The 23,897-nt window shown below is 42.6% G+C and overlaps 1 protein-coding gene across 1 annotated transcript; it reads right to left on the bottom strand.

Moving 5' to 3' along the window:
* LOC110402334 (vitellogenin-2-like) lies at window positions 37–22,577 on the bottom strand. Its single transcript, XM_021404311.1, has 35 exons — window positions 21,592–22,577; window positions 21,239–21,259; window positions 20,955–21,106; window positions 19,113–19,364; window positions 18,792–18,953; window positions 18,534–18,682; window positions 18,148–18,298; window positions 17,885–18,042; window positions 17,638–17,803; window positions 17,035–17,160; window positions 16,547–16,765; window positions 15,915–16,132; window positions 15,704–15,801; window positions 15,152–15,276; window positions 14,420–14,521; window positions 13,687–13,806; window positions 13,398–13,587; window positions 12,970–13,063; window positions 12,044–12,229; window positions 11,675–11,819; window positions 10,698–10,926; window positions 10,434–10,609; window positions 9,863–10,168; window positions 9,478–9,525; window positions 9,236–9,322; window positions 8,290–8,502; window positions 8,057–8,199; window positions 6,537–6,675; window positions 5,693–5,828; window positions 4,516–4,702; window positions 2,733–2,824; window positions 2,255–2,346; window positions 2,013–2,172; window positions 1,354–1,515; window positions 37–384 (listed from the first exon to the last, which is right to left on the bottom strand). The coding sequence occupies exons 1-35, from the start codon at window positions 21,629–21,631 to the stop codon at window positions 266–268; spliced, it is 5,163 nt and encodes a 1,720-aa protein (XP_021259986.1). The 5' UTR covers window positions 21,632–22,577; the 3' UTR covers window positions 37–265.

Genomic DNA, 23,897 nt, shown 5'->3' with positions numbered 1-23,897 from the left:
AGGCTTGTGGTCAGAGTGGAAGGCGTGCAGAGCGAAATAATCTCGACGGAGGTGTTTTTAAAGAGCGGTGTTTTATTAAAAGATCAAACTGGCTTAAGGGAATCCACAATTACTTTGAAGAGCTCAAAATAACTGCAGAGGAAAACAGTGTAGTAAAGCAAGCTCGGCCTCTGCTTTGCCGGCCAATGCAATTGTGTCCTCGGTCCCACAGACAGTGTGCGCTAACGCTGCTAACAGACACGAGTGCATCGTGTGATACGGAGCATCAGGCTGAGCACAGCTGCTGGGCACAGGAGCACGCCGTGTGGGCATCGACCCTGCTCACCAAGTCCTCAGACTTCTGGTCTAACCTGACCTGCTCCTCCTCCAGCTTGAGTGTGGAGTCTGTAAACAAGAGGAGAAAGGACCCACGTGAGGGGTTTTTTAATACTCTGAGGTACTCAGTGCTAACTATGATCAAACTGAAAGGTTCACAGCTTTTCACATCGGCATGCGTGTGATGTGGTGTTACATAAACCGCATGAAAGTTCATCCCAAAAGCAGTACGTAGGTATAGCTCTCCGTGAGAAGTCCTGAAAGCAAGAGTAGGCTGATGCTCACACGTTTAGTGTGTATCACTGCTGAATTGATGTAATTGTTACAAAAGTAAGTTCACTTTTTGGATCATTTGTATTTAAGTAGCATGAATTTTAGCTAAGATGCTTGCTAATAAGGCTTATTTGCTGATGTACAAAGATTTTGAAATATTTCATCCTCTTTTTTTTTTGTCTGGAGAGGGTGAAATGGGATGCCTCTGCCTCAGACAGAGCTTTCTTTCCCATACTCACAAGCTGAACAGCTTAAATAGCCAGATCCCATGGAGCCTTAAGGTGGGCTGTAGCTCCGTGTCTCACTATGGAGAGGTGGAGGAGTAGGGAGCAGTGTAAGAGTAGGAATCATAGAATCATTAAGATTGGAAAAGACCTCTCAGATCATCAAGTCCAACTGTCAACCCATCCCCACCATGTGCACTAACCCATGCCCCTCAGTGCCATGTCTACGTGGCTCCTGAACACCACCAGGGACACTGACTCCACCACCTCCCTGGGCAGCCTGTGCCAATGTGTCACTGCTGTTTCAGAGAAGAAACTTTTCCTGATATCTAACCTGAACCTCCCCTGGTGCAGCTTAAGGCCATTACCTCTCGTCCTTTCACTAGCTACCTGGGAGAAGAGGCTGACCCCCACCTCAGCACAGCCTCCTTTCAGGGAGCTGTAGAGAACAATCAGGTCTCCTCTGAGCCTGAGGAGTCACACTCCAACACATGCATTGCATTGTGCACAAGATGCACAAGTACAGCGTTTGCATACTCACCAGATGGGACACAGTGGAAACCCACAGAGACAGGAACTGTGCTGGTTGCTGAACAGCCTTCTGTGCAGTGTAAAACTGGCTCAATGGAAAAGCATTTTGAGGCCTTTTTGTCAAATGCAACTGGCTTCTCAATGTTGACAAATTTCCTCTGCAGCTTGCAAGCTATAAAACATGAATTCTTCTAAAGAAACTAGAGAATTTCTATAAATAACTTTTCTGAATTCAGTATGTAGTAATAACAATTAAGACCAGTGGACATTCTGAGGGACACAAGATAGGTAAAACTAGTCTCATTGAAGGGAGGGCTGTTTTCTATCAAAGACTGTTAAGGACAAGATACAATGTCTTTTGTCAACAGTCAAACTACCTACTTTTTGTATTAATTTATCAGCTTAGGAAGATTTAGGTTTATAATTTTATCTAGAACACACAAACTTCAACTAGTTTGGTAATGTGGAAGAAGTTATACAAGAATGCAACAAATCCAGACTTTGCAGTGAACTACCAAACTCAGGAAAAAACTATTTTTAAGTCTATAGCCACTAATCACAAGAATAGTGATCACAAAAATTATATGATAACATAAATTAGCAATGTAAATCTTATGGTTATTCATGTGACTACTTAATTAGTAAACAGTAACGATAGAATCTAAATACCTCCAGTACACGTGTCTTCTGAGATGACCCAGGACTGAGCAAAACTCACTGCATCTTTAGCTAAATATCCACTGGGCATCTGATACTCCCTTTTCTTCTCAGCATCATATTTTCCACAAATACCACATGTTTTTCCGACCATCCAGAAAGCAACCCGAACCTTCGTGGAAATAAAGAAAAGACACTCTTTGATGTTTTTCTTCTAAAAATAAGTCCCCTGAAAATAATACAAAAATAAATACCTCAAGTTTATGTCCATCATAATATAGTCCTTCTATGCCGTATTCAGGGGCTTTTAATAACAAGCCTTCCTTTTCACTGCTTATCAACAGACCTGCAACAAGAGAGCAAAAAGAGATATCTTTGAAAAAGAGGTTATTATTTTAGGAACCAACCTTAACCACCAGTCAAATTCATGGGGCCTTAATGCAGTCAGTGAGTAGGGCTGAGGGAGATCTGGTTGCCTGTTCTGTGAGTCTCTGTGGACAGCACAAGGTTCTGTAGCCCTGCACTATGTGGTTTGCAGATACACAGTATTGGCATCTCTTTCTTTGCTCATCTTTCCTATCACTCCCATGAAAGTCAGGATGGAGTTACAATAAAATCATCCAATTGTTTCTCGTAATAGGATGATCTCCATTTTGATAGGAATTTGCAAGATCATATCATTCTTCAAAAGAACAGAAAAGATTAAACAAAATATAAAGATGAGTCTCCTACCAGACTTAGATGTGTATGGAACATCTGTTGGGGTTTGAACACCATTAATCTTCAGCTGGATGAGTCCATTGGAAACATACACGTCAACCTCACTTTAAGTAAAGGAAATGAGGGTAAGTAAATGCTTGTGCTTCTCACTATTCAGTTTCAGTTCCCTTTCTAATCCTGGTAGAACCAACACTGCAGGATGCTTGAATCATTCTGAGATGAATTACCTGCTACCTTTTGTGAGGAAAGTTAAGAAAGCCCAGGAAAGCATGCCAGGAGGACTGCTCACAAAAGCTCTTTCCCTGGTCTCACCAAGTTCTGAGTGTCTGCTTGTGGCCATAGTTCAGACAGTCAGACACCAGACTACGTGGATCCTTGCTGCAAAACAATATACTTCCTCTTACGTTCACATAAATTGAAGGTGCTTTACATTTCAGAGGAAGAATGGCCTCCTTACATCAATTACAATCTCTTACAGCTTGAATAGCCTGTGTATTATACTATATTCTTGAGAGCAGTGTTTGTTCTAATGAAGAAGTCTGATGCACAAGCACATCAAAAGCACATCAGTACAGTTGTAAAAAAAAATCAGGAATGATGCAGTTACAAGGAATGTCTTTATCACAAAAAAAAATGGTCTATAAAGCAAGCATCCTGTTTTTCAGCAAAACAGTGCAGGGAATAGTAGTTTCTCTCTGTTTCTCTAACATTATGGCACAACTAGGCAGACAGTTTTCAGATAATTTTAAACCGTACGGATCTAAGTTTACATATGCACTTTGAAAAATATTCCCTACAATGATTTTGGTATGCATAATCCCATACTACTTAAAGTATCAGATTATATTTCTAAAGAAGAGCCCATGGCTGCTCCAAGATGAAACAAAGCATGTCTTAAATTAGTTTCAAATAGATTTAGAGCATTACATATCAACTAAGGGAAAAAGGAAAGGTGGGGAACTAGAGGCCAGTCAGTCTCATCTCTGCTGGGCAAGATTACAGAGCAGATCTTCTTGGAAACTGTGCTAAGGCACATGGAAAACAGAGGCAGCTGGAGACAGCCACCATGGCTTCGTTAAGAGCAAATCACAGCTGACAAATTTGGTGGCCTTCTATGATAGGATTACAGTACTGATGGATAAGGGAGGAGTAACTGACATAATCTACCTGGACTTGTGCAAAGCCTTTGGCAATGTCCCACATGACATCCTTGTCTCTGAGTTGAAGGGACATGCATGTGATGATTGTAGCACTTGCTGGATAGGAGCAGTCTAGGTGTTTGCACCCAAATAGTTGAAGCCAATGGCTCAATGTCCAGGTGGAGACCAGTGAAGAGCCATGTTCCTTAGGGGTTGGTATTGGAACTGGCACTATTTAACACGCACTTCTCAACATCACTGATGAGATGATTGAAGATATTAACTAGTCCTAGTTAGTTTAGCACAGGAGTTCCAGCTAAATTATTACAGTAGTCTCTTTTGGATTTATAGTTTATGCTTCTACCTAATTACTAAGAAATGAAATGAGATGGTTAAATGCTAACAAATTAATGAAGAGTTTCAGACAGTGGAGACTATAAGTCACTGTGAACCTCAGATGTATTTCAGAAACAAAGGACTTCTCAAAGAAAAAACACAATCGCAAACGTCAGTGACATTCCTCAGAATCTTTCCATTGACGTCAGTAACTTCTCCATGAGTTCTGTGCTAGTACCGATCTGCCCTAACAATCTGGTCTTCACATTTATAGCATCATCAGCTTGACATCTATCGCTCTTACATTTGCAATTACTTACTGACTGGCGAGTCTGACACTTATTGCCATAAGGTCAGCAGATTCTTCAAGTCTTTTCATCATCACGAGGAACTTCAGTTCTGGACTACAATCCTGTACCAAGATGTGGTAGCAATTTGCAGGCATCGAATAGTTAAACTCAACTCCATTGAAGGTTGTTATCATATTTTGGGAAACTGAACAATGAGCTGAAAAAAGAATCAATCAAAAGTAAACCTTTTGTATTTTTAAGACAGTCATTCTAGTTTAGATATGTATATTCTTTTTATTTTCTTACTGTTGAACATTTTCTGGTTTTACCTATTCGCATGTAAAGGAAAAATGATTCCTTCAGATTAATTTTTGAATTTGCAAATAAAAACTTTGTCAGTCCACAAGCAGCAGAGCAACCCATTCACAATTCAGTCACCGAGAGAGAAATTCTGCTCGCAATGGGTGCAACTCTGTGTGTGGCCTTTTGGCTTTTGTAACTTTGTTGTAGTCAAATGAATTTCTTGACTGTTGTTGACAATTCACATATCACTAACACAAGAGCAAATTCAATGGCAAGTGTTACTGTTACATATATTGAGTCATAATCAGGGTTAGAAATGGTAAGAATATGGTGAGAAAAAAACAACAAACAAAACACTGTAGTAGATATTTCCCTTTTTCACTGTAATTGCATTTTGTTGGAAATCCTACTTGCTCCAATTAAAAAATATTTTACATCAATTTTAATTAACAGACCAGTTTTGGTTTAAGGCCTTTCCATTTAAAATTTAACCTATGTATCTTTTAAAAGCATTAATGAAAAAATAATCTTTTCAAATTTCACCCTCAAGAGGTGAAAGTAACGGGTGCATTTTTGAAGCTGGTTTAGCTCCTATGTAGTAGTACTATTCAAGTAGAGCACCCCAAAACTGAGTCCACTTAAACGTCTTTCTCATAAATTTTTAAATGCATTTCCTCCTGGAGCAATTTCTGCAGTGAAGTTTAAATAGATGTACTGGGAGAGAGCCTGCATCTCTGTTGCTGTTTGGCATGGAACTGAATATTTAATCTTGCCAACACAAGTTTCCTTTTCCTCACATCTTTGCAGCCTCATAGATTTTGATTTCAGACAAAATTACTTCTATGTGATGTCCAGCTGATCTTTGAAACTCTGTAAATACTTGTACAGATAGCTAATTGCTGACCTTTAAGGCTTTCAATGATTGAAAAGACTGCTTGGTAAAAGATGTTCCAGTTGGAAGATGGTAGTGTTGAGGTTGGTGTATCTGGACTTGAAGGGAGTGGCAGGGGAAGCCTGATGGCTCTGCTGTAAACTGTGAGCTGAAAATTAGAAAACAAATATGAATGAATGCAAATGCCAAATACAATGTGGAGATGAAACAGCATTTTCCTATAGCATTCAAACCTGTACTTACTGCAATCTAAATTAGAATCTAGATTTTGGTCAGAGCTTAAAATAAATCAAGTCCTCCATCTACAGCACAAAATAGTTTTACAGCTTGACACATCTGCTATCAAGAGAATAGCAGTGTTAAAAATTAAGTTTGATATTTATCAATTCACAAGTTTTTCATGAGTTGTACGTCACGCTCATAGTCCAAATGGTTTGCTTACCTGAGACGCACACCTTTTTCTTGCCTATATGTTGAGGCGTACTGTTTGGCTATCATGATTCTCTACAGCCTGCTTTCATTATCTCTCCCAAGGTACAGCAAAGCCTGTCATCTTCCTGAAGAGTTTTGGAGGAGTAGTCTCCTTAATCGGTAATTGCTAATGTGTTATCAGTATGATTATGGTATCACAACCTCTTTCTTATTTCATGTGTTTACACACTACTTGAGAAAGAAAAAAGCTTTTTAAGATATTTTCATAATTGAATCATCTATGTGAACACGATGCCCTCTTGATGGGGATGCTTTTTTATGGATCAATAAATTAAAAAATAAAATGGTGAGTTAAAAAGAGCTATTAATCCCCAATTTCATAAGTACTTAGTGCTCCTGGACAAAAGATGGTGGAAATAGTTACCTCGGGTAGCTTCAGGACTACATCGCAGGTTCTTGGAGACGTCAGAGCCATCACCATGGCTACCTGGTGAGAAGGACCACGCTGCTGCTTTTGGGAGTAGCCAAGCATATATGCAGCTCCTGGAAGATATGTGTAGAACCTAGAAAAGAAAGTAAATAAGTGACTGAAACCATCCATCCTTGAAAAGATTCTTTACCATTTGTTCAGACTAAAGCAGCCCCTAAAGCAATATGCGCTCTCTGTTAGATACACGTTATATAGCAGGGTTTGTAACACATGGTATTGTGTATGGGAAGGGGGATGGGAATATTTTAACAGTGTTAATGGGTGAAACAGTCTTCAAGAGGCTGGACAGCAGCATGATATGAGAAGAAAAGTATAGCTATCTAGTTTTAAAGACGCACACAGTTAAAAAGTAAGCACCGATTACATAAAAAACTAAAATACTGAAGTTTTAAAAAACAGATGACTTGTTATTTATGTTTTAGTCCTGCAATAGTCATTTTTAGCAAGGATTGTCAATCTTAGCACTAAGACTGTCAATGAGGTGACAGAGAGATCTCTATACTCAGAGGTTACAGGCTTGGGATTCAAATAGAGAAATACAGAAAACATTGCTTTTAAAAAAAAAAAAAAACAAGAAGAAAAAAAAGGCATAGTCTCAGTGCAGAACAAAGCTGAATTCTGTGGCTTTGCTCTAGCATAGTCAATTGGATGCTTTCCTCTACTATAATGGCAGATCACAGCACATCAAGATAATACAATACACAAAAAGTTATCCTCTTTAGAAGACATTTGTTAACTAAATCACTTGTACCCCTTTAACATGTGTTGCCTGCAGAACTAGATTGCTATATATGCCTGTATTTTGGCATTACTGCTAAAAAGATGAGGTTTGATACGGGTCTCTGTGTTACTGTGGGTAAATGCAATGTGGGTAAGTACAATGGATGAATGAATACAATAGATAACGAATATAATATGTAGATATATGTGGATAGATGCACATGTAAACTGAATACAGTAGTTAGTTTTTTTGCACTAAGCATCACGCAACACTTGTTCTTTAGTGTGCAATAAGCCATATGCAAAATATTCACATCACCTTCAGAAACTGGAAGAAAAGTGCCTATGTTAGGAGATGAGTCTCTTAAGGCTCACTGTACAGTCCGTAAGAGACAAGCTCCTCTAGAGGACCAAGGATAGGCTTCTGCTCGGAGCCTATATTGATTATGAAGTATCAGGAGACCAAGTTCCTAATTCAGCACTTTAAAATAAAAGCCTACAAGAAATTATGCCAATCTCATCATCCTCTTTGTTTCAGCCAGTTATCTTGCAAACAAAAATGCACTAAGTTTTGATGGAATGAATGCACACAAAAAAACAGACTTGTCATCTTATATTATAAAGTCATATTGATTAAGGGAAAATTTTACAGCTCAGAAATTGTGGAATTGAATCTGCAACTATCTGAAGCATTCGCATAGTTGAATTTTTTTCAAAAAACAGAGTAAACTCACCATCTGGCAGTTTTTTGGACACTTGAAGGCACTTTTGACCACTTCAGCTTCACCTGTATAGCTGGATGTGCAGCAAAGTGCCCTGTTGCAATCTGAGTAGCAACCTGGTAGTCCTGGCAATCTTTACCCCATTTAAGGGTACCCTAGTAGAGGGGAATACATATTTTGTGTACAAAGCACAGTAAGACTGTTAAATTTCATTTACATTTGAGCTGATCACATTTTAAACCTACCGATGCTTTATGGGAATTTATTACTGAAGCATCAGCACAGAGTTTCCATCTATTTGATTCTGTGATGCTTGAAACAAACACCTGTACCCTCTGTCTGGAGGGCTGTCTTTCAGTGTACAGTACAAGCTGGTATCCTGTCGGGTGCTCGTTCCTTTTGATGGCACGAAGAACTGCAGCCAGCATTGGTGGCTTGCTGTCTCCCAGGAACTTAGGCTTAAGTCAGTAGAGAAGAAAGAGGGACCAAGTACATAAACAAAGCATTAAAATTACTATATTCAAATTACAAACAAAAAAGAATTTGTAAACTTTCGTTCAAAAAGTCTTTTTATATAAACTACATGACAGCATCATAGACCATCACACAACCAATTCAGTTTGTGTATGGTTTTGCTCTTCCAACAGAGAGCTCTTACAACCTACATAAGTAAAACAGTATAATGCTGTGAATGTTTTGGTAGTGTAAATTCAGCGTAACAAAAAGGAAGCATGAGGTAGGACCCTGTTGTATAAAGAACCAACACTGTCCAGCTCAGCATTGCTGTCTTATCAACCTGTAGTTTAGCTAATCATCTTTCTGATAAAATTTGTTTAGACACCTGCTTAAAACTGAGATAGTTTGTGTTGATGGAAGGATCCGAGGAGGTCATGCTGTCCAGAGCGGGCTACTTGCATGTGTAGCAGCCTGTGACCCCTTCAAATTCAGAGCCCTCTGCTCAGCAGCATCTGCCTTGGCTGTTCCTGTCCTACCAGAGCTGAGGGACAGAGGTGCCCACCTGGCCAAGGAGAGCAGCAGCGGGACAAGCAACAAAGTGTATGGAAGGATTAGTCCAGATAGAGCTGGCAAGGGCTTAGAGTCACCATATTTTTCCTACTCAATTATCATAAACTTACATTAACTAGAAATTGAAAGTTAATGTGTTTACTTCTTGTATATGAAGACCCTCACCTGAGACACAGATGTAGAGATGCCTTCATTGCTAGATGAAGAAGAGGAGGAGCTGATGCTGCTGTTCTGAACTTTACTTCGTGGGTCCTGCAACAACAGAAAATCACTCTGAAGTGAGTTGTTTCCCATTGCAAGTCATTGTAGAACTTACTTCTGATTATTTTATTCTCACTAACCTACGTTCCAGTAAAGCTAATGAGAGCAGTCATAGGCCTTGCCCACAGCATAAGCAGAAAATATACCTGTTCATCTGCTGGCTTGAACCAAAACTGGTAAATGGGTAGATCTGCCTGTGAAGATGAATAGAGCATAAGAAGATCAAAGAGAAGAAAAATAACTTTTTATAAATGTATTAAAAATTCAGTACTGAGTATGGAGAAAAAGCAAAACTAGATGCAATTTTTTAAGCATTTTAAACTAAAATGTTCTGGAATGTGAAATTCTGAACTGAAATGCTTCTGAGAACCAGAGAGTTTACAACAGGAAAGAGCTCTGCTAGGTTACCTTGTCCATGATGCAGCAAATTCTGTTTTTCTTTGGCCCATCCTCTATGGGAACAATTTCCTGATTTCTGGTACAAAAACATTCACCGCATAAATATAAAAAAATCCAGTCTGAATGAATTACCTGCTGGTTGGAATATTCACTGTCCACACTGCAGTGCTTGTCTCCAGAGCCATCCTCTCTGCTGCTGCTGCAGGTTGTACTGCTACCAGAGCCAGTGCTGCTGCTGCTGCTGCCGCCATGCTTCTTCCCAAATTGCCATATCTCATCTTTCTCATGTTTTTTTCCAATCTCCTTACCCTCAGCAGAGGAAGCAGTGGAAGATGAACTGGAGAGTCGGGTTGCACTGGGCTCTGCCCAGAGGTCTGCAACTGTAGCCTTTGCTTTACTGTGAATCCACTTCTTATGATGATGTGTTTTATTTGCGACCTCCAAAAACAGTTCAAAGAGTTATGAATATGCAGCTTGCTCTGTAACATTTCTCTGGGTGTCAGACAAGCTGCTCACCACAGCCTTTCAAGGAAATACAACCTCTTTGCCCCACACGCTGCAGATGTTGCACCAAAACTCACTTTGACCCACTCCTCCCACTAAAAATCCTTGCTTTCCCATGCTTGTTTTCCACAGTGGACTTCAAATCCTTGGCTTCATTCAAGGGAAATTATTCCTAACTCCCATACTCAAAGTCTCCTACCTTGAACACATTTTCGATGCCTAGAATCTTCTTCAGCTTAGCTTTAATATTCTCATACAGAGATGGCTCCTTCTCCTCTGTAGGTCCTGAACTTGTTACATCAATTATTTTGGAAGCTGCCTCGGCTCCTGCTTGAATCTCCAGCTGTATTTTTTCAATATCAGCATCTGTATGAACTAGAGTCAAGATACTTACGTTCCAGCACTGTGCTATTTGAGTATCATTCACAGGGATTGAATGAAAAGCTTGTTTTCATTACTGTACCTGGCTTCAAAACTATTTTGGCTTCAAGTTCTCCAACTAATTTGTTCAGACAGGTATTTCTTAAGAAAGCTGAATTTCGTGACTTTAGGCTGAGGCAAGCAGAACATCCCAAACTGGCTAATTTTCTACAGATGATGTGTGCATAAGATCTTTGTCCTACACCATGGTGATGTTCCTCTTCTGAACCTTGCAGGTGTCCTTTGGATATCACACTGGGAATATTTCTTTGCTGCATTAAACAAAAATACGGTAAATAAAAATATTTTACAAAAAAAATTGTCACAGCTCTCAAAATCTTTCCTATATTCCTATTAATGATGAAAATGATGACAGTCTTGTCTAAGAAAGGAAGCACTCCTTAAAATTAGACACCCTAGCACTGGAAGAAGTGGGGTTTCTTCCAAAATGCACAGTGTAGGTCAGGTCACCTAGCTAGTCTTCCCCAGGCAGTGCTTCTTAAACAAACTCCCAAATGAGAACCTCCAGGACTCACTGGAGAGATAATAGTCTTCCTGTAGCAGTTCAGCGTATCCATCCCATGCCAGCAGTAGGCCTGAGAAGCTGAAGAGCATTGCAGAGAATGGGCTTCTGCACTGCCCTGCAGAGATTCCCTTGGGATTTATGAAGAAAAATGTTCAAACTGCCTGAGAGCCATCCTTTCCTCATTGCTCTGACTGAATAAAGGAATAGCGTACAAAGGATTTATCTTCCACACCCCACCCATGACTGAAGAAATACAAAGACGTACTGTCAAAAGAACCTCTCTGCATGAGATGATAAGAGTGAGCAGACCCTGAACATGAGTGGCTTAAGCACACTGGGACTTATGTTAGGCTGGGCTTAGGATACATCAGGCATCTGCTGGGTCTCACAGATGCTTTGTTTATGATCTGATTACCCAGGTGCTGAGCTGGGGTTGCTCAGCCCTGGTAACAAGCTGTCTTTTCTCTACCTGCCTGCAGTACAGGCCTCATTACCTTCCAGCTTCTGGCTCTTGAAAAGATTTCTGATGACTGGAACTGCTGGTTAGAGATAGTTGGCATTTCTCCTTTGGGGACAATAGGGGACTTCTTTTCAAAATCTACTTCTTCCATGTTTCTTGAAATAGCATAAGCTTCACTCCTGTGGAGGTGATAAAAGACAAGCAAATAACATCATCTGATTTTGCTTACCACAACTGTCTTTAATACTGGAGAGATATGGGCAATGAAATAGAGAATGCTAAGCTTCATATGGCTGCCAGAGTCCAGCTGAGTCTGAAAAGGAGTTGTACATTCATGATTTATAAAGGAGAGCTCACAATCAGTTAACACATAACAATCAACGTGTGGCAAACTCTTCTGTACCTTACAGCAGCGAGCTCAACCTCCTGATGACAGGGAAGGGTTTCAATCTTCACATTTTTCTCTTTCATATTTATCCTGGCATCAAATTTCATTGTAGCGTTGGCACTGAACTCTGCATGAAGTTCAAGACCACTCTGAAGGTACTGTGTATTAGTACCCATCATTGCAATCAAATGAAAATATACTCTGAAAGTGTGAAATAAAAACATGCATAGTTACAAATTAATATACACATTTTTATCTTTGAAATGCAGAACTGAATTTTCATAGTGTTCTGTTTATTGCAAGAACTACTGGTGACAGATTAAAAAGATGTAAAAGGATAAAAAAGACGAAATGCCACTGGAGAGTAAAGGGTTTTATCTGATAAAAAAGCAAACACAGATCCTCTCACTGCTTTATCACTGATACATTTCTCGAGGACAAGCTAACATCAGAATCCTCCTCTAGCTTCAGATTTCGTCTAGTTGCTTATTATTATCACTGTTCTTATTATCTTTATTACTATTTTCACTGTTAGTACAGTTGCTGTTGCTTTTGTTGATCTAGAAGTGTTTTCCTTCTCTCCCTGAAATCTCCCCAGCTTGCAGCTTCCGGTGATGAAGAAAAAAATTATGCATAAACAGATATGTCATCATAGCTTAGTAGCTTTAGTCACTGAAAAGGTACAAATGTGAGCACTTTCAGCAATGGCAGAACATCACCACATTCCTTCTTGATGCAGTGCACTTTGCTAGGCTTGCAAGGTCACAAAGCATCACATGATTGTGTTGCTTTCTTACAGGTTCACTGCTCAGGGCTAGTACAGCCATCCCAAATTTGGGTCAAATAACACCCTTATGCCACACAACTACTTCAAATATAAATATATATATATATAAATAAATGTGTGCATATATATAAATGAAAATATATGTCATTTATACTTTGGCTTGATATCAGCATGGATATCCATGTTGGCTTCCAACAACTGTGAAGGTCTAAAATTTTCTGATAATGGTGGTGACATTTGAATATCAACTGTAAAAGACAGAGAGAAATTACATGAGCAGAGAAAAAAAAATGCTGGACATACAATTTTTCAATAAACACAATAGTTAACACATAAGCTGTGCTTCTACATTTTTAAATAATTCCCATGGTTATTTGAAGATCATTGCTCTTGACACAGAATTATACAAAAATGTCCTAGGTGAAATGTGCTAATTGCTTCGCAGACCCTTTGGAAATTCCTGGACACTAGTATTTCCACATTACAAGAGTATTTTTCAAGATTACAGAGGCAATTAATTTCAGAAGAGGGATGGAATAACAGCTGCTGGGAAGGAATTGCTGTTAGGTCTCCTACGCTCACCAGCAGCTGCAGCCTGGGCCAGCACAGCACCACACATGCTGAGCTCCAGTGGCAGGCCCACCACCGTGGGGACAGCATGCCGCAGCTCGGCCACCACTGCTGGCAGTGCCCATCGGCCTGAAACACCTCGCTGGGCCTCCTCCACTGCTCTTTTCACCGCTGGCTGCCAGCTTGATGATCCAGTTAGACTCTGAAGAAATAGAAATGGGTTAAATGAGCACATATGGTGAGCTGGGGGAGGGAAATTATTCAGCAACGCAGACAAAAAAGGCAACAGCCTTGTCACTACCTTCATGGCCTGCTGAATGACGTCATTGTCAATGTCAACGGTGGCAATCTCCTGGCCCAATACTTTGATGTAACCAGACACCACAGGATCTTCAGGAGGCAATTCTTTCCACCCCAGAAGCTGCGGTGTTAAAGAGAGATGAAGGAGAAAGGGAAGAAACAGTCTCTTAAAGTACATCATTATATTAACAAAGAGTAGATCACGTCTGAAGCATACTATGATTCCTTGGCCAAAAAAATGGTAGACATCTTACAGGCGTGAACTGATGTGGCCTTTCTCATGTTGCTTAACTGACTTCAGTGGGTGTTTCCCTACATATGAATGAAGTAATATCCTGGTAATTTTTGCTACTTAAGTACTGGGTGACACCCAAGGGTTTATAAACAAAAGTCTTATTCACTAATCGTTTTAAGAGAGAAGAGCAACCACTTACTGTGTTTTAACATACACTTTAAACCACATGAATTTTGCCTAACATCACTGTCATCATCTTTTGTACTGCACATTAAGGGCAGCTTTGCATAGTGTGCTGAGACATGTTGAGTGAAAAGACGGCATCTGTTCTCAGTGTAAGTACAATCTAACTAAGAACCTCCCTCTGTGACCAAACAGGATGGCTGACTCCTCTTTAACTGAAACATCAAAGGGGTGGCTAGGAGGGTAGCTGATGCAACCCTGGTGCTGGTGGGAATGGTCTACTGCAAAAAAATCAGGAGGGTGGATAAAGGCATACCGTTTTACCAAGCTCCTTCAGTGTCTTGTACGTATCATATTCAGCAAAGGGAATATTCTGTTTCCTGATGATATTGGTTAGGCTTTGTGATCGGAGAGCCACCTGTAGGAAACAGCATGGAGCATCACAGCCCAAGTACCAGGAAGGTCAGGAATACCTTTGTACCTGGCATTACACTCACCAAGGCTACTCTAAATGCATACTCCATGAAGTCACAGCACTTATAAGGCTATGCTTACTTGGCAGGTGACTGCTGGCTATGACTGCAAGTGCTGAGGACATGCTGAGCTAGCTTTGAATTAGTCAGTAGGGATAATTTTAGGGCAGCTCAAAGATCAGTGCAGGCTGCAAAGCTTATCCAAGAAGGTGAGTAAATGCCTGCATGCTGTTACATGGAACTTAGTGCTGCTGGGGCTGCATTGCTGCCTGAAATTTAATTTCAGCTGCTCATTCCCTGTACTCACATAAAACATCCTAGATGTCATGTGATTTTAGGTAGGCAGACAAATACTCTGCTATGTAAGTTTTCCTTTGCTCTCCTAGATTTTCATGCCTATACTGAAAGTGTTCAATCCACGTGTCAAGAAGCCCAAATACAAGTAAAATCACAATCATTATATAAATTTTCCCTTCCACATCAATCCTCACAAAGTCAAACAATGCATGCATTAACAAGTATTGCTGTCTGTAGCTGGGTTGTAGCTATCTGATTGTTTTTAATGAAATACTTACTTCTACAATATCTGTTGCAGTAGTTGCGTAATATCCTCTTACTTTTGTGATTATATCAGATGGAAACATAGTGTTGGGACTGTTCATTAGATAGACCCTCCAAATTGCACCAGCCTTATACAGATCTATAACAGGAACAAAAAGCAGAAGAGATTTTTTTAGGGTCTCCAAGGTGCCTGGTGAATTTAAGCTACCTTAGGTGCATGCTGTACTAGATGGCAAATGACTCTGATGGTATTCAGCCCCACAGGTCCTCAAGCTTGTAACTTCAAGAAGGGATCTTGAAGTTCTAGGGCAGAGTCAAAAGGATCACAGTGATCAAAGCAGGAAGCCTAAATCCATGTGCAGATACTTCTTTCCCCAGCAGATACCCAGAGAGTAGTAGAACACCTTCAGAGGATTTTGCATTTTAGGAGGCTCTGGTGCTTTCTTCTGTTTCAAGGGCACACTAAGCCCACAGCCCATGGCAGGATTTCAGATGGAAATCATGGAACACAGTAGAAGCATTCAGGTATGCAAGCTTAAGTGGTGAACAGGGCATCTGGTACTCACAGGAATAACCACCAGCATGAATGACCTTGCTGTAACGATAGCTCAACCTGTCAAGTCTGGGGCTCAGAAGTTTAATGGCAATGTTGCAAGCAGCAGATCTGAGTAATAAAGAGTTAAAATCATATGAAGATAGTCAACTGTGACCAAATTCTTAGAAAACTGAGAAAAATGTATATCATCATTTGCAACTAAAAATTGTACTTCTACTTACAGATTGTAGAGCTGTGGGATCCTGCCTACTGCCAAAGCCTTCATGTGCGAATACGTGAAACTGGCCACTTGTAAGCTCGTCTCCGTCAGCAGCGAGCTGGCCATGGCTGACACGATGGGAAGAGAAGGTTTTGTTTCAAAGAGGACAATGCAAGCCATCATGCGCACATTAGGAGCAAGTGTGCTGTCCATAAAAATTTGGAGAGTGATCTCCCTTACCTAGAGGGGGAGGATACAACCTGTGAATACCTCACAGTTCCTCAGGAAGAAGTGTTTCCTAAACTGTGCATGTCTGATCTGCAGTGAATGGTGAACAAAACCCTAAACAAAGCATTGAGTATGGAGCCTGTCACTGAAAATGAAGATATTGCTGGCTGCATAATGAACAGGGCTGGAAGAAAGAGCCACTAGCAACAGGCAGAGTGTTACAGTGACTGAAGCAACCCCCTTCACAGGATGTCAACAAGGATGGGGCAATGTCAGGGATTTGCAACATGGGAAAGAGGAAAACCGGTTAGCACAAAATCTGCCCAGAGTTCCTAATGTGACTTGAAGGCTTTACTATCCCTGCAGCACTAAGGCAGCCCAAATCACATCCTCTAAGGTAATCACTTAAATAATAATTTCAGTTACTTTTGCAGGGTCTTTTCTGGCCATTTTCCTCAAGGCCAGCACGGCATCAGCATGAATTCTGCTCGGTAATGCCACGGCAGCAAGTGAAAACGTTGGCAAAAACTTCAGGATGCGTTTGATGCTGGTTGGCTCTCCTGCATTGCCTATAGCTTTCAGGGCCAAGGCCATGTCTTCAACACGGCTTCTGCTGGAAGCTTCAGCAGCAAGGTCATGAAGTGGCTGAAATCAGAGCAGGCTGTTGTTAATCACATCAGGCAGCAATCCTGTAATAATGCATAAAAATACACATTGCCATAGCAAACAAAACAACCTCTGGTGCAAAACCCTGAGTTAAGCTGTTCAGATTTTTCTCCCAGAAAAAATCACTGCCAAGAGGGAGGCATTTAAACATCTCGTTGCCAAAATATTAGTATTGCGAGAGGCAAATTAGAAGCATTTTAAAAATTTCTTCACCCCTAATGAAATAATAAGAAATGAGAGTCACCTACCTGAAGAAGTTCATTAGGACAAAACGAAGGCTGAGCACAGTATTTATTTACCAAGCTACCATATCCCAGGTAAACAAGTACTCGCAGCATTGGTGCTTTCTGAATTTGGGGACAGGTCAGAAAAGTCTGCAGAAGAAAGAAATCACAGTCATTAATGTTTTCATTTATTAGAGCGGGTATGCAGTGAAACATTTATACCTGACAAGTAAATAGATAAAATTACTTTGGATTTTTCCTAAGTATTTTCAGAATTTAAATCAAATGCCAGTGATTCAGCTACGATTAAAGTAGAGCCGCTCCAGTTCTGATGCGTGCACTTTAGGTTACTTTGTGTTATTTTCTTCAGTCTGTCCAATTTTTTAATCTACATTTTGGCAAAAAGAAATCAAAAGCAATTTTACAATGAAAGTTTTTAAAAATATCCCTTGCAAATTTTTTGCATCAAATGTTTAGAAACATTTTCTAAATTATTCCCCATTTATGTTAATAGCTTACATTTTACAAAATAAGAAGAAAACACGTTGCATCCTTTTCTTAGAGTCATGTGAACTCACTTCCAAAATGAGTGACAGGGTAGCAGAAGGGAGAATAATTCGTACTCACTGAGGCAACTTCTAGGGTTTTCTTATTGGGCATAACAGAATGGAAGGCGAGAGGGAGAGCCACAGCTGCTTCCCAGATGTTCAGATTCTTATCATGAATTTTTTGTTTGAGGAACTGGAACGTGTCGGTAGCTCCAGCAGCACAGACAGCGCTCAGGAACCAGTGCCTGCCAGGGAGGGGAGGACTCATTACCTCATTGCCCAGCACTCCTCTGGTCAGGAGTCCCAGCTGATAGCAGTGCAGTTACCTGTACGGAGGTTCTCTGGCAAACCGCACCCACAAAGACTCAATTTGATCCAGGGTCACTACACGAAGCAGCTGGACCATTTGCAAGAACTTAACTGAAGCTTCTTTAGTGCCCCCTTCCTCGTTATTCTGAACTAATTGTTGCAGTGTTTCTGTTAACTGTGGGGAAAAAGCAGAAGGTTGAAAGGTGTCATGCCTCAAATAATGTTGAGACCCGTTAGCGTTATAAATAATCAAAAAGTATGAAGAATAAGCCTCTACTACCTGCACATCTGCATTTTTGGCTCTTATTAGAGCAATCGGCATCTGGAGCAGCCCTTCTGGGAAATGATAACGAAGACTTCCTTGGTTTTGCAGTTGAGCATCTGGTGCCTTTATGCGAGTGTTTTTAATGTCGACCAGAACCAGTTCTTGTCTTGAAGAGAAAGACAGAAAGTCAGAAACGCCTCAGTGGCAGTGTGGCATGCCACGTGAGAGCTGGGCACATACAGCCGGGGCTGCAGGATGAGGGTGCTCAACACTGCAGCCACACTGCCACAATGCCGAGCAATCTCGGGTTTGTGCATTGCTCTGTACTGTCTGGAAATGTCACCAGACAGGTGAGAGCTTTCACTGTTGCTTGCCACACTACTGACATTCACTGCACTCACCTGGCTTCCATGGCTGCTATCCCGTCGGGCTCGTTGAAGGGCGAGACCTGGTACACCTGCTCTGACATGGCAAATGTCATCAAGGCTCCGCTGTCATAGTACTTCATCTTGTAAGTGAACAGCACTGTGCCCTTCATGTTTCTGACTTTCTAAAAGTGCAGAGGAACACAGACATGAAATGGAAATTGTTAACTGCTCACAGACAAGCCAAATTCCCTGCCAGCACCAGCAGAGAGCGGGGGCGGATGTGCAGCCTACCACGGGGCAGGTGGGGCAGGGCCGGATGTAGGCCATGCCTGTGCTCTGCACCGCGCTGTCCTGGCAATCCATCAGGTCCTTGCTCTTGGAAATGGTGGCACGGTTATTCTTGCTGTCGTCCTGGATAACGTATCTGGTCTGGCAGGTGCCTTCGATCCCAGCCTATGAGTGTTCATAAAACACAACGAAATTTCACTGGAAATTTCACTTTCATTACAGCAGTATATAGATCAATGAAAATTACGTGGGAAGGGTTGTGTAAGGGCAAGTTGCTATGTAAAAGGAGCATAAAAGTGAAATCAGAATGGTAAAGAAACAAACCTCTTGTAGTTCATACACATTTTGTGACTTTTTGATGGTTATCTGCATCATGTTCAGAATCCCTCTCACGAGGTTAGTGCAGAGGATGGGACAGTCCTCAGGGGCATAAATACTTCCCACTCTTCCCTCAGTGTATTCAAACTTAAAGGCTCGGCTGAAACAGGCAGCAATGGTCTCTGTGAGCTTTGGAGACAGAGTGAAGGGGTCTCTGGGCCAGAAGCCATGGTATTCCTCCAGCTTTGGTGATCGGATCTGAAAAGAATTAGGAAAACATTCATCTTGTTCACCATCAGCTTGAAACAGTGCAATAACAGTGAAACTGGATGCTCCTAGCCCATGGCCAGGCACTCCTCCGGCACCCAGGAGACATTTTCCTTCTCAGACTCTTGTGCTGCGCCTAGGAAACAGCCTTAAAAATGCAATTTCAATAAAGGATTTCTGCCAGAAAAATAAGGTAGCGCAAACAGCATTCAGAAGTTCAGCAAGCATGGTGAAGCTTACTGGGTAAGTGAAATCCCGGCTGCCAGCTGTCTGTGTGGAAAAGATCGTCTCCCGTTTTCCCTAATTTTTCAGTGTGTTCTCCCTTCAGTCTACCAGTCAGCCAGGCCATCCCTCAAGCTGCCGACCTGGACACATAGGGACTGTTCGGTGCTGCTCCTCGCTGAGCACGTCCCAGAGCAGCAAAGCTGCGGAAGGGCTGCTGGGGAAGCAGAGGTGTGCAGGGAAGCAGGGGCTGGCAGCTGCTTTGCAAGTGGCTGTCATCACTTGGAGCTTATCAGGCTGTAACGCTTGCTTGCAAGTCCTTGACTGCTCCCTAGTGGGAAGTGCGTGCCTGCATGCACAGAGGTACGCAGTCACAGGCACAGACATGCCTCCCTCCCTCCTCCATTGAGGCACGTGTTCCTGCGCAGAGGGAGATGATGTGGCTTTAGGGCTCTATTTTAGGCTTTTTTTTTTTTTTTTTTTTAAACTGAGGGCTACAGCAGTGGCTTGCCTCTTAGAGTGAATGCTAGTGAAGACTTTTGTCTGTAATTGCTGAGGCTACAAAAAAACCCTACTGTTTTGAAAGTGTGTCATATTTGAAAATAGATATTCCCTCTCACCATTTCAGTAACAGATGCACAGTTACAGATTCAGTAAACTCCTAGGACAAGTGCAAAGTGCCCTCTTGCAGCTCTTTTCCCTCCACGGTGTCATCCCTTTTCTATCGTCTTTTGTTCTGTGCCAGTTTCTTAAGATGTTTGTTGTAATCTTTTCTATGAGTAACACCACTTCCAGATCTGATATCATTTTGGCAAGTGCGAGCATTACCATTATAATTCTTCACATTGGAATTAAAGCCTATGTGAAGATTATCAAAAGGAATATAATGGAGACAGGTGTGGAATTCATTGGTAATGAATGAATTTCAGCACTGAGCTTTTCCCAGGCCATGGACCGGACTGAAAAGCATGGCTTTTTCATACCTGAATTTTCTTCGTTTTCATACTCAAGTTTATGGTTGCCTTTACTAAAGCTACCATAAGGGCACTTCCTTAAAGCAGCAACCTGCCATGTTTTTTCCATGGAGCTGAACCTAAGGAGGATTTGTTAGTGGGCTCGGGCACTGGAGCAGCTCTGCCTCCCTCCACAGACCTGCAGGATGAGAGGGTAAACCAGCGCTGCCTGAGCAAAGCCACTCAGTCTGAAGCCGGGATTCCAGGGTCATCTCAGCACCCGGAAGGGCCCTAAGGCTTTGTGCAAGGTTTGCATCCCTGTCTTGTTTATTTTTCCAGCAGGAGCTATGTCCCAAACGGCGTGGTGCAGAAAGAGGGATGGGTTCACATACCCGTGGAGAGTTACCTGCAGAAGGTGGTCGCTGCGAGACACACGGCTGATCTCTAGCCTGCAGGCCAGCTTCAGCCCCGCTGCTGCCAGCTTCTTGCCCGGCAGCCCGTGCAGGATGAGGCCCTCATAGTCATACAGATAGGTCTTGCCGGTACGAAAAACAGGCTCTATTGAAAAATAAATGACAGAAACGCCTCCTTCACTGTGGCTGCTGTGCTATTAGCCACAGGAACTGTCCCAGCATTGGAAAGGGTGGGCAGGAGGTACATGCCACTGGCAGATGGGGGGAGTGCACTTACCAAGGTTGTGCTTTTGGGCCCCTGCATGGGAGGAAAGAGAAAGATGCGTGAGGAAACCCAAATCTCTGTGGGCAGTTTACATTTATTATTCATTCGCTCAGTGAGCTGATGGCTGTGATACAGCCAGCACTGGGCTTCCAGAGCACACCCCTGGGACACCAAGCCCACACCAGCCCTGCTCGCTACGTGCTGCTGCCCTCAGGCACAGAAATCCGACAGCTGACAGCCAAAGTCATAAAAAGGCTTCAGCAGATTATGCTGGGAATGTCCCTGAAAGGCTCTGAGGAGGTGCCCCTTCCTGAGGAGCACAGCAGCCATCGCGGCTCTACAGTATCAGTAAAGCTCAGACTTACCCACGAGGGCGAGCACCAGGGCCAGGATGAGTCCCCTCATGCTAAAAGTGACTGAACGCCACAGGGCAAATGTGCAGCTTTTATAGAAGAATTATTAACAGGCCCAGGGAATTCTGTTGAGCTATCAACTTCTTATCAACCATTCCAAGCCTTTGAGGGTGAGAGGGCCGGGGACTCCCAGCCAATATCATTGCTGGGCCAAAATCATCACAGGCAACCTTGTTCTCACCTCACCACCTAAACGCTCAGAAAGCACCTTTTGGAATAGATGGTCAAAAGTATTAAAACATCGTTAAAACCAAAATATTTATTGCGTAAGGAAAACTACCATCATAACTCACTGGAAGCATCTGGTGCTCTTGCAGACTGTGCTAACTTTGCCCAGGTTATCCTGACCTGACCACAAGGCACAAACCTTATCTAACTGATAGTGCTTCACAAGGATTGTGCAAAGCCTGGGCAGCACTCCTGTGACACCGCACTGATGCCCTTCTGCTGCTGCACACGCTGTCACCCACAGCACTGCTCTCTGAGGGTGGAGAATCCACCCAGCAACACTGACTCCCACCACTGTCACAAAGGCCAGGGCAAAAAGCACTGCTCACATTCACGTTTTCCTTACCTGCCTTTCTTACCAGGATATCCCGTCAGTGTTCTTGCCCAGTGACCTTAGCCACGTCCTGAGGAGGGACCTGGGGACCTGGGGCCAGGCATTGCGGACACAAGGCTCCTGGCTTACTAAGATGTCCAAACTCTGGTTTGCCCAAATGCATTTCACACCAAGCAGCAAGGGCAGCATCCTCACAGCGTGGGGTCCCTTCTCCTGCCACTCTCCCTGCCCCTTTCCACGAGTGGGTCTGTGAGCAGGTTCCCTTTTCAGCAGCTCTGTGAGGCTGCTCATGGTGCAGGGCTCAGCTGGGTCCCTGGTCCCTCGTCCTCAGCTGAGGTGTGGAGTTGGACAAAGGTGACAGGGCCACGAGCACCGCTCCCATTGCAGATCTGTAGGAGAGGCAGCCCAGCAGCTCTGGGCCTGGGATTTGAATTTTCTCCTTTGGGGCCACCACTGTGTGCACACAAACTGGGGTAGGGAACCAAAGCTGCTGCTGAATCACTGTGGGAAGGGCTGGGCTCACAGGGCACAGAACTCGTCTCAGTTCTCATCAATGCAGCAGGGACTCCTAGCCAAGACAATTTGGTTTTCCCAATGCTTTTTCAGCTGATATTTTTATAAATATAAATATGGGCACCCCGCCATGCAGTGGCCCAGACAGAATCCTCTCTGCTACTGCCCCACAACCTGTCTTTGGAGACTTCATCTTCATGGTTTTCTGTGTGGAACTGAATCTTCTAATTTTTGTGGGCCATTTCTCCAGCCTGTCAAAAACAGTTTAAACTCCCATTCTGCTGCCTCATGTTCCCATATACTCACACGTCTTCATACTTCTCCGGAGGGTATAACCTGAATTTAAAAAAAAAAAAAAGAAGAAGAAGAAGAAGGAGAAGAAGAAAGAGAAGGGAAAAAAAGAAAAAAACAATCACCATTGTGAGGTAATGATCAACTCTGCTGTGCCCAGGTGCAGCCATGAACAGCATTTCCCTGGAGCTCCAATCAGTGCCCACAGCGCAGGGTGGGATGAGGCCAGGGCCCCCAGCAGCCACACCGCAGCTTTGGCTGAGGAGAGGAGCCAGCGACCCAGCTTCGTGACAGTCCTCTGGTGTGCTGGATGTGGCTCCGGGCAGGGCTGTGCTTCCCTGCAGTTCCTAGCGCTGACAAGCCCCAGTGCCTGGGTTGAGAGCCCCTCATGGCCTTTCCACCACTGCCCAGGTGTCTGCCCTTCATGCCGACTGTCCAGCAGATTCCCTTCAGTACTGAGGACGCTACCTTTCCAAACTATAAAACCCACGTACATGCAAACACCGAAGTGCCCATGCTGCTGGAGAAAGCAGAATGGCACAGCTTGTATAGAGTTTTCTCAATCCCTTTGCCCAGCGATCACCATTCCATTCAACGTGGTTAGAGGTAAGTGCCATTTTGTCTTCATTGGTTGCTCCTGATTTTAAGAATCAAATCACTTATTTCTCTTTTAATTAATTTACCGAAAAATGACACTTTTAACACCTCAGCAGGATAACATTCTGCTTTGCTTGACAGAGGTCAATGGAGAAATGAGTGCTGTCGATCAGTGATAAAAATGCATGGGTGAACCAGTAGAACGTTGATGAGTAAGGGCTGATAAAATGGTGCAAAATTCCTATTGAAATTTGTGCAAGATTCCCAATGACTTCAGCTACCTTGGGGGCTGTGC

This window comes from Numida meleagris, chromosome 7 (assembly GCF_002078875.1).
Source record: "Numida meleagris isolate 19003 breed g44 Domestic line chromosome 7, NumMel1.0, whole genome shotgun sequence".
NCBI classification, from domain to species: Eukaryota; Metazoa; Chordata; class Aves; order Galliformes; family Numididae; genus Numida; species Numida meleagris.
This window is presented reverse-complemented; position numbering and strand designations above follow the sequence as displayed.

What these genes read in the sequence shown, in the direction of transcription:
- LOC110402334 (XM_021404311.1), bottom strand. Translation starts at nt 21,631, where the DNA reads ATGAGGGGACTCATCCTGGCCCTGGTGCTCGCCCTCGTGG. An exon ending in GCCAGAGAACCTCCGTACAG is followed by an intron (nt 17,804 to 17,884) that starts GTAACTGCACTG and finishes CCTCCCTGGCAG; the next exon opens with GCACTGGTTCCTGAGCGCTG. An exon ending in GGCCCAGGCTGCAGCTGCTG is followed by an intron (nt 13,064 to 13,397) that starts GTGAGCGTAGGA and finishes TGTCTTTTACAG; the next exon opens with TTGATATTCAAATGTCACCA.